A 10,970-nucleotide genomic window follows, 5' to 3' on the forward strand; every position below is an offset into this window, starting at 1 on the left:
TGGACATACAAAAATCCAATTACTCAAAATTTGTTCATGATTATTTGCATCCAGGCCAGTACATTTATTTATGGATGACGTAATTATTTGCATCCAGGCCAGTACATTTATTTATGGATTACGTAATTATTTGCATCCAGGCCAGTACATTTATTTATGGATGACGTAATTATTTGCATCCAGGCCAGTACATTTATTTATGGATGACGTAATACCGGAGTCTAATTGTCAAAGTAACTTGTACTATCATTACGAAAGTAAGTCACTGATGTGACGCAGAAAAGGGTGGGGGAAGTGTGTGGTAGCTTAGTTTCAGCTGGATGCTTGGCAACGTCACGAAGTCAACATGACCGTTTCCCAAATGCAAATATTACTACAGTAAACAGTGTTGTGAGTTTAGGTCAGGGGTATCAATATCAAACCACCGTGAGGGCCGCATAAGGGCATCTTCAATGGCACAAGGGCCGCACCACTTTTGTTATATCTCTTGACATCTTGTGACGCCAATGATTGCGGGTCACAGGGTACGGCTTGGCGGGATGCATGCAGCCTGCTGGCCGCGTGTTTGAGAACCCTGGTTTAGGTGGATAGTTTCTTAAAATAGGCCGTCCCCAGTTTCTTAACTTATGGCTATGATGAGACTTTTTTAATTATTATTGAGGATGAAAGATATATTGTGGAATCGGGTGTATTGGGCTTATTTTATTCTTGAAGTTGATGCGAGGCATGTGTATCTCCAATAGTTATTTCACAGAACGTAGACAATGAAATACAGATAGTCGCCTAGGATGAAAAGATAGCTAACCATAGCACTAGACATTTGGGTTCAAGCCATGTAGAATGTCCTAAACGGAATTGCATCAGGCTCCTTTGTGAACAATTTTTATATATATACGATTATCACCTATGAAAAGGTTTTGCGTTTGCACTGTGAGCATCACTTCGTGTCAAAACTCCTTTTAGACGTACAAAATAATAGGGTTTGGGGTGTATAAACGTCTTTTGCTATGAACTGCTATTGACTTGTGTTGTTGAGGAAATACTATTATAATGCTTTGTTTTATTATAGCTAGACATCTGGACCAATTTTTTTACCTCACTTATTTATTTTACTTTTGTCCCAGGCATCCTTAAATTTAATTTTACCGATGCATCGTACGCATTCAATAAAACCTCATCGAAACGTTTGGCCGTCCAATGTTGTTTATACATGTTGTAGTCAAAAGCAAACTCGTGTAAGTGACCGTGTTCGGCCGGTATTACTAAAATTATGAAATCTCAGTTTCAAATGGTGCACACGTATTGTATTTCAGTGAATACAAATCTTCAAGTTTTAAAACTTCTTGCTAGCTAAAACAGGACGGCTAATTGATTTTTTAACATAAAAGTCATGCAATTTTGTTTATACCTCTCTGTCTTACACACGCGCACACACACTCACACGCTTTGTACCTTATTTGCCAGCAGGGTGCAAAAAGCAAGGTCCACTTCGTATTAAATGACATAAATGTATTATAACACATTCTTGTTTATTGATATTACATACAATACATAATTACGTGATTAGTTTAGGATATACATGTAACAGATGTTTATCTCACAAATACTTAGAGAAAAACACCAAGTAATATAAGATTTATATAAAACTAAAACAATCAACTTTGTCAACAACAAAAATAAAAGCAAAAGCAAAATGTGTAAATTAACAATTCTTTCGAAAGAGGACGTGAACATTTAAGTAAATCGTAGCAAATCGTAGGCATGTGCTTCCTCTCAATGATGTTGTTCGTGTTTCTCCCGTGACAGTCAAGCGCGAGCCGGCCTTCTAATGGTTGATACGTCAATTCATTGTCTTTTACGCCATGAATGCTTTGACAGTGGCGCGCACAAGCACACGACATATTGGACATTTGCGCATGGCCGGAGAGCAGCTGGCACAGCATACCATGTGACCACATGGGAGGAACACAATACAAGAAGACTTGTCCATGCAAATCTTGCACAGAGCCATATCTCGGAGACGCTGATTCTCTTCTATAAGTGTTTTTGCATCCACTGCAAAAAGAAATTAGAGTACAATAAGAGAATGAATTCGAAAACTGACGAGCCAATATATCATTCAAAGAAAACATTGTTTTTTTATTTTCTATCTTCCAACAATTTAAACTTTTTGTTCAACCACTAAGACGATATAGTAATTCACACATTTAAAAAAATGTAATATGCACCCTGTGTTTACTTCTGGATGTACGTTTTTAACGTACATGTGTACTGCAAATCGCATCCATTTTTATACCAGCATAATCTAAGCATTGATGATTTAAATAGCATGTCCTACCACCACCGCCACAAAACCCAAAAGAAAACTGTTCGAAAAATTGTATAAATCAACAACACCGTGACATGAAATTCACGATTCAAGCTGTTTTTAATCTAACAACAAATAAAATAATTTTCTTGATCTAATTTATAAAAAATATCTCGTCGTACTTGAGTTATTTTATTACTGTTACTAATTTTAAGACAAATTATCCAGAGTTTGTTCCATTATTTGCAACGTGTAGATTTTTTTCCAGAGTGTTCTGAAGTCGATGCTTAAAGAAAATCTTTTGTAACTCATCTTCAGTTTATTTCCATGTGAGCCTCAACGAGTACTAAACAAATTGGCACGATTTCCATCAGTATTAAGTGATGTGATGTGATTTTTATTTTTAACGTAGCTTTAACAATTTTTCAGTCATATCGCTACGATGTCTGCAGTGTGGCAGTTTATAGTGATGTCTAGCACTTGGGCATCATGCCGCAGACATGTAGCATGATGTCCCACCCAGTCACATTATACTGACACCAGGCCGAACAGTCCTAACACTAACTTATTAATGCTGAACGCCAAGCGAGGCAGCTGTTAGTACCATTTTTTAAGTCTCTGGTATGACTCGGCCGGGGATCGAACCCACGACCTCCCGCATCCGAGGCGGACGCTCTAACCATTAGGCCACCGGAGCGGTCACCAATATTAAGTATAAATTTGTTTAGGTCAAAAATCCCATGTTGCATTTGAGGAAAGAAAAAAAACGCATTCATTGATTTATGAGAACAAGTCTAATTTGTGGCTCTAGAACAAGTATAATTAGTGGCTCTAGAATAAGTATAATTAGTGGCTCTAGAATAAGTATAATTAGTGGCTCTAGAATAAATCTAATTTGTGGCTCTAGAATAAGTATAATTAGTGGCTCTATAATAAGTATAATTAGTGGCTCTAGAACAAGTCTAATTTGTGGCTCTAGAATAAGTATAATTAGTGGCTCTATAATAAGTACAATTAGTGGCTCTAGAACAAGTCTAATTTGTGGCTCTAGAATAAGTATAATTAGTGGCTCTAGAATAAGTATAATTAGTGGCTCTATAATAAGTACAATTAGTGGCTCTAGAACAAGTCTAATTTGTGGCTCTAGAATAAGTATAATTAGTGGCTCTAGAATAAGTATAATTAGTGGCTCTAGAATAAGTATAATTAGTGGCTCTAGAATAAGTATAATTAGTGGCTCTAGAATAAATCTAATTTGTGGCTATAGAAAATCAAATTGAACAAAATACTTATTCACGCCAAAAATATATATTAAATGTTTTTAGAATTTATTGTTATTCATCTCTTGAAAAAATATACCATATACTTACATTTCTTCTTCTCTTCAACTTCTACATGTTTAACTTCGTTAGATGACGATACTGATGAAATTAATGACGCTGATGATGAATCTGTGCAGTTTCCGGTTTCAGGTCTTTCTTCAATCTCGATGGGCTTAGCAGGTTTTGATAAGTCTTTATCAGACTTTTCGTTATCGTCAAAGTTTTCAAGAATCTCCATTAGCTCTACTGCATTAAAGGCGCTTTTACCTGTAAAGATTGAAGTTATTATCATATTATTATTCAGTGTTTATCAATGACAATATGAACAAATACTCAAATCCATATATGTATTTTTATTGTTGCGCGAATAAATTTGAAAGTCGAAGTTAAATATGATAATAGACATAATATTATAATTAATACAATGAGGCCACATCTAATTAGTGGACGGAATTTTACGATATTTGGCATGATTCGTCATCACTTAAAATTAAGTTTCGACACTTTTCGCGCATACCGGGGTAAGTGCATGTTGCTTTGATACCGTGTCACAACTGACCTTTTGACCTAATTACATTAACTGTGCCCCATAGCCATCAGCGTATAAGAAAGGCTCTCTCTAGTTATGGTTATTAGCAGGCAACGTTTGGATAGCCACGATCATCATATTTTTATGTGTGGAGGACCAGCCGGCACCTGCCTCCAGAAAAATCGAGCAAATTTTACTTTTTTCAGTCAGGCATACTTGGACGAAATATGCACACACGTTACCAATACAGATACAGTCAAATAATCCACTATCTGCAGCCACTAAGTAAAACCCCATAACCTCCGTTCATTGTCATAATTTGTACCTTGTATTCATATACCTTGTTTCAGTATAATACAAATATTCATTCCGAAATGTTAAGATCAATTATATTTATTATCCCTTTGTTTATTCTCGTTCATGTGTAAATTTATATATTTCATCATTCTTCTATTTGTCTCACTTGTTTGTTCATCATTTTTCCTGGGACGTATCCAAATAGTAACCGGACCTTATTAACATTGTCTACAGATAATTAAAACGAGCAGGTAATGCGAATACACATTTCTTTTCTGAGGCTCTGCATTACCTGGTCTATATGGCAAGTTTAATTTGCGAGCAAAAAATCCTGGTAATACAGTTTTCTCAGGAAATCCTTGTATATGTGCCAGGTATCTATCTATTACTTGCAAATAACAAGTATTATCTACAGATAATTAAAATCAGCAGTTAATCTGAAATTGCCTGCGAGGTTCTGACAATATATATTATTTTAATATCATTATGGGCAGGTAAATGTGTTACCTTAAGTTTCCTGTTTTTATTCTAATTGCAGATTTCATTGAAATACATTAGATAAATTATGTCTCAAGGTAATACCAATTCAAATGCAAAAGAAATTCACCAAACTTTAAATAATATGTAATCACCTTAATTTAAACCTAGCTTCGATGCCCTATGTTTGTATCGCAAGGACCTTGTTTAGTAATATTAACAGGTAACTATATATCACCTGCCGTACATATATATATATATATATATATATATATATATATATATATATATATATATATATATATATATATATATATATATATATATATATATATATATATAACTGGTGCGTAATTGGCATTATCAGCAGATAATAATATATATCCTGAATTTTCGTGATTTTCGCGGCAGGTGTTTATAAATTACCCTATCTAAAAATACCTAACGCGCAACAGTTGCTTCAACACGATCTAATGGACGACGTAACTTCCATTATGTTTTTTGTTGTTGCTGTTGTTGTTGTTTTTAGGCTTAATGCCATTTTTCAAAGCAATATAGGCAATATATGGCGGGCAGTATAAATGGCAGAGGAAGAACCCTGGGAAAACCCCGGTAAAAACTACTGACAAACGAGAAGCTACTGGCGGCTTTCTCACATATCCACACTGGCCGAGTCCGAGGCTCGAACCCACGCAGACAGAGATGAGTTGTCAGTGACCGGTAAAAGTGAGTAGGTGCAGAGTTGTCTGTGCTGATGATATATTCGCTCCGATAATACTGAGGCGGCAAATTCATTAGTTAGATAAATTAGACATCAAAAGCATACAGGAGAGTTACAGATAAGAAACAACTGGAAAAAAGAAATTTCAAGTTAAAATAATTTAGTCAAATCGACAACAATTTATAAATTATTTCTGCTAGAGCACATAATGTTTACAAAACCCGAAAAATAAAATCTTTAGTCAATCACTTATTATTTGTCATAAGCTATTTGAATTATGCTACAGTTTTGCTTGTATGATTTCTTTAACTTCAAACATACAGTGTATGTTTTGTTATGTAGTGATGTTACGGGTGCATAACTTGGTGTTCAATGGCTGTCTGAAATGGAGTTGAAGTTATTCAAAATAGGTATTTCTTGTTCAGTGTCAAACACCTCACCTAACTGAGAATGACAGACGTTGGAATGTCTTTTCAGGAGGTAAATTGAATCTAGATTTCTAAAGATACAGTGAAATAAAGAATCGTATCCTTAGTTATCCCGGATTAGCATTTCTAGGTCTCATGTTTGGTCCAGTGCACATCTGGAGACACTGTCACACACCACCCATAAACCGCTTCCGAATTTCTTTTAATATAAGTGTACCGCTTTCCAGATGTATCCATTTGCTTTTTTTATCTAACCGCTGATATATTCATTCTGGTGTGATTAAATATATTCTTTGCCTAGTACTCTAACCATTCTAGGTATAATCTTTGTTCCTGCGCATAGTAACAAGATGCCGACGTAGGTGTGATAGATTCAAGTTTCTAAGCTTAAAATCAATTAACCAATCAAATGTCAGCAAACAATATTTGAATGCAATGGCTACCGGGTAATGCGAATTAGTGGTCAGCGAATATAGGTATCTCTAATAGATAGTTCACGTTATTTGAATGTATTCAATGATTTTTTTCTGAATATTGCAAGTAATAATTAGCAATATCATTAGGTAACATAATGCTTCAGAAATAGGTAAATAAATATGTATTAGCTGCCAGTTTAAATCATCTAGGGATATTACTCATTAGGTCTAGGTAATTTAGGGACATCTGCCAGATAAATGAGATATTATGATGTTTTGAAATTTATACTTTTTTTAACATTGCCTGCGTTTTGGAATTAGTTTCACCTACACTAAAATTTAATCTACTTTGAATGCTTCCCAGATACCTTGGCGAATTTAACAAAAATAAATTGTAGTTTTCCGTTTTGATTGTGGTGTTTTGCAACACAATAATTCACGCCAAGACAAGTAGAGTAAACTGCCTTGCCCAAGAACACAACACATTAGCTGATCTGTGTTGATGCGATGATGGGAATCTAACCCGCGCTCAATTGATCACAAATCCACAGATCCTCCCCGGCTACTTTCAAACAGTCAGGTGATATATTGTTACCTTGAGATTAAGATAATTCTTGTCCAGGTAACATATGGATACAAGCTCGATAAACTTTGTTGTTGTTGTTGTTGTGGGGTTTAACGCCATTTTTCAGCACACGATAGGCTATACATGGCGGCCAGTATTAATGGTGGAGGAAGAACCCGGGAAAACCCCGGAAAGAACCACCGACCCACGAGAAACTACTGGCAAGCTTTCTCACATACCCACATTGGCTGAATCTTAGACTCGAACCGCCGCAGACAGAGGTGAGATGGCAGTGATCCGTAACGAAGAGCGCTTTAGACCACTCGGCCACTCGGGGCCCCAGCTCGATAAACTAGGGTTATCTAAAGAAACTATATTATCCGATATTTTGACAAGTATACTTCCTATATACCATACTTGAAGTTTTTGTAGCTTTTAATTTCAAACCTTGTTTTGTGTTTATTTTTTCCCCTGATGTTAACTTCTACGCAGTTTAGCTTGGAATATATTAAAAACATACATTAAAAACACTTTCCAATATTTGAATCTGTTTCATAATATTTCAAGTCATTTTTATTAATATATCGTGACTTGATTTCTTCCTAGGCTCGAAGTGTACTACAGTGTTCTTCAAAGCCCTTCAACAGACTTCGTCGTAAACATATAGATAGCCGCATTGGGAAAAGATTTGGCGATGTCATTACTTTGTATAGGAGTATCTCCAAAACGTACAGCTAGTTATATATACCTTTCTGTATGGTCAGGTGATCCACAGCCTTCTTGATAGTTTCAGGTGTGTAGCCGTATTCTATGACACTCTGTACAGCGGCGCTTTTCATTGGATCTTCTAGATATAGTTCCTGAAAAGTAGACGTCATCTTATAATTTGTACTCTTCTGTTTTCTTTTTGATTAAGAAGACAAAGAAAATAAAAATGCAATCTTAAAACAGTTTATTTTCTTTGTGCCTGCCCCCTCCTCTCTCTCTCTCTCTCTCTCGCATTTATCCCTTTGCTTTTAAGATTCTTAATCGATGAGTAAATTTCGAACAAGGAAAACAAATTAATCATTTCCCAAGTATAGAACATGTTTTCACTTTTGTCAGAGAAATGTTCATGCATGATACCTCTCTTGGTTGTATAAAGAATTGTTATTCTGTAATAATTCGTAACTTTGTTTACACAAAGTAAGGATTTATAATGATCTCAAATAATGAGAGAGGCGTTAAGTGCGTTAAGTTTTATCACCCTGATTTGTCCAGGGCAATGGACTCAAAATAATATTTAAAAAATGGGACTCAAAATAATATTTAAAAAATGCGACAGAATAAGGCAAGATTTTTCAAATTACTATTAATATCTAATTTATCTGTATTTCAGTCAATATTACCTGCTTCGAGAAGGAGATGGATTTTGTACTGGAAGTTTCATTTTGTTGTTTCCTTCTTTTAACAAGCTCACAATCGGGGTACCAATGTTCGTGTTCCGTTTCTGGGTCATCTTCTGGGCCCCACGACGATAGTTCTCCCCCACAATAGTAACATACCGTTCGGTCGTTATCACCTATGATTTTATATATATATATATATATATATATATATATATATATATATATATATATATATATATATATATATATATATAGAGAGAGAGAGAGAGAGAGAGAGAGAGAGAGAGAGAGAGAGAGAGAGAACCACATTGATTGAAGACAAAAATATATACGTCCATATACAATGATCTCGTTTCTTAATTCGTCAATCTCAGCCTTTCGCAAAAAGTACACTTTTTGGGGAGGAGTGGGACGATGGTCATAGTGTAATTCATTCCTTGTTTATACAGCATATGGCATGGAGTTTCTCAGCTTTTATAATCCTATTGATTGTATGCTTGGTCAACACTGAATAACCTAGATGAATTCCCTCCACTTGAATCGATATCTAAATTTAGCACAAGTAGTTTCCCAGTTATTTATATTCCGTCCAATTTTAGCAAGCTAATAAAATTTCCCAGTTCCGACAATAGCATCATAATGGGCAAGTGATCGATTTATAAGGTCCTGGGGTTTGTCCCGAAACTGGCGCGAGGTTAGTTGATTCGTAAACAAAAAAGTGCTCTTTTGTTCTCCAAAACCATACGATTCAGTTTTGTTTGTTGTATATGATGACAGTAGTACAGTTATAACGATAGATAGTGAGGTCATGGATAGATAGAAAGTAGGTAGGTAGGCATGTAGGTACATATATAGATCGAGCGATAATGAGTTCACAGAACACTGTCCGACGATTATTATTAAAGCGTTTGTATATTTCTCGCGAACTAACTACAAATTCGACAGAACAATAATATATTTATCTGCATTTTATAAAATTCGTTGTTCTTGGTCTTGATGATAGTCCACGTACCTGTATAATAAAGTCCCTCCTGTGCCAGTTGTAGGGGTCCGGGTCTCGCAAGTGGCCATTGATGATAAGTACCGTGCCGAACTGGTAGCGAATTATATTGTGGGTACTTGGGACATAGCCTATGAGGCAGTATGTCTGGTTTTATGGCGTCCAAGTTAGGTTGATTTGGTGAAGAGAAGTTGCCATCGCTGAAATTCAGATTATGTCGGCCGTATGCTTGATTATGGCCGATGCCGTTATCAAATGCAGCATCCATTCTAGAAGACCGACTGAAAAATATCATCATTACATTTGGAATTAGCAAGATTCAAGACAGATTGACAAATGGAAAGATATATTGACGACAGCATCGGAAAGTAACCGCGATATGTTAACACGTACAAAACATTCCGTAAATTCATTTTCTCCTACATCATTATTTCTGCATGTATTCGAACACAGCAAATCTAAATAGCTTATTGCTTGTAACCAGTATGAATCGGCTTTAGGTTTATAGGTCACTGCTATAAATGAAACCTCTCCTTGTTTTAGTATATAGTTTTTTGTGCAATTCAGCAGAATTAACCTGTAGAATCATAATAATGTAGATAGTTTCAAATGAAGATTTCAATGGAGATCGAAGATGAATCCATACGATTTTGTTGCAGAGTTGAGCTTGTGACTTAGTGCTTTGAAGTTTGAAACACAAAATAGACCTCTTTTTAAATTTTTAAATTTAAATTAGAATATACATAATCTAAAATGCGGAAAATACGGCTTTTTACAGGCGTTAAGTAAGTGCATCATTTCTTTAAATGTTGTGCAGTGTTTCCAACTGATAAAGCTAGACAGATACAAGATCACTGTAAACATACCTCACGCTTGACTGTAGGGAGAAACTGGAACGAACTACATTCAATGGGCCTTTTATACAAGCGTGTGACCTGTGTTTGATAATAACAGGCAAAATCCCACTGCGGAATACAAATATAAGACTTGGAAACTTTCTATTAATAACCGGCAAAATCCCAAGTCAAAATATAATATAAGACTTGGAATGTTATATATATATATATATATATATATATATATATATATATATATATATATATATATATATATACAAACAAAAGGAAAGTAAAATCACGGAACATAAGGGATTTATCCCCTAGTTTTCACTGGCGGATCCAGAGGAGCGGGCCCCAAGGCAGCAAGCAATGAGCGCAGAGCCCCAAGCAAAAACAATTGCACTGCGGAGTTTATTTCCTGAAAGCGAAGGGCCCAAGGCGGTTGCCTCGTTCGCCTTGCCCTAGGGTCGGGCCTGCAGGGAAGAAGGGGGAGAGGGTTAAGCCCAAAGCCCCCACCCCAATAAAAAGGAAATGAGAGCGAAACCTTTGCAGAAGCGTTGCGATGCTTCGGTCAGGGGCATCTACAATGAGTTCACAACCACAGATTCTGCACGGCTTTACTCAGCACGATCGTTAAACGCGCAGACCATGAATGCGGGGGGGGGGGGGGGGCGGTCACA

The 10,970-nt window shown here is 35.9% G+C and overlaps 1 protein-coding gene across 1 annotated transcript; it reads right to left on the reverse strand.

Annotated features, from left to right (window-relative positions):
• Positions 1-1,494: 1,494 nt before the first annotated feature.
• LOC149785939 (baculoviral IAP repeat-containing protein 8-like) lies at positions 1,495-10,458 on the reverse strand. The gene is made up of 6 exons (XM_089976186.1): positions 10,318-10,458; positions 9,464-9,732; positions 8,452-8,624; positions 7,812-7,923; positions 3,679-3,897; positions 1,495-2,055 (listed from the first exon to the last, which is right to left on the reverse strand). The coding sequence occupies exons 2-6, from the start codon at positions 9,717-9,719 to the stop codon at positions 1,856-1,858; spliced, it is 960 nt and encodes a 319-aa protein (XP_089832312.1). The 5' UTR covers positions 9,720-9,732; positions 10,318-10,458; the 3' UTR covers positions 1,495-1,855.
• Positions 10,459-10,970: the final 512 nt, after the last annotated feature.

The sequence above is a fragment of the Sinohyriopsis cumingii genome, chromosome 12 (genome assembly GCF_028554795.1).
Source record: "Sinohyriopsis cumingii isolate HCF-2022 chromosome 12, ASM2855479v2, whole genome shotgun sequence".
Lineage (NCBI taxonomy): Eukaryota > Metazoa > Mollusca > Bivalvia > Unionida > Unionidae > Sinohyriopsis > Sinohyriopsis cumingii.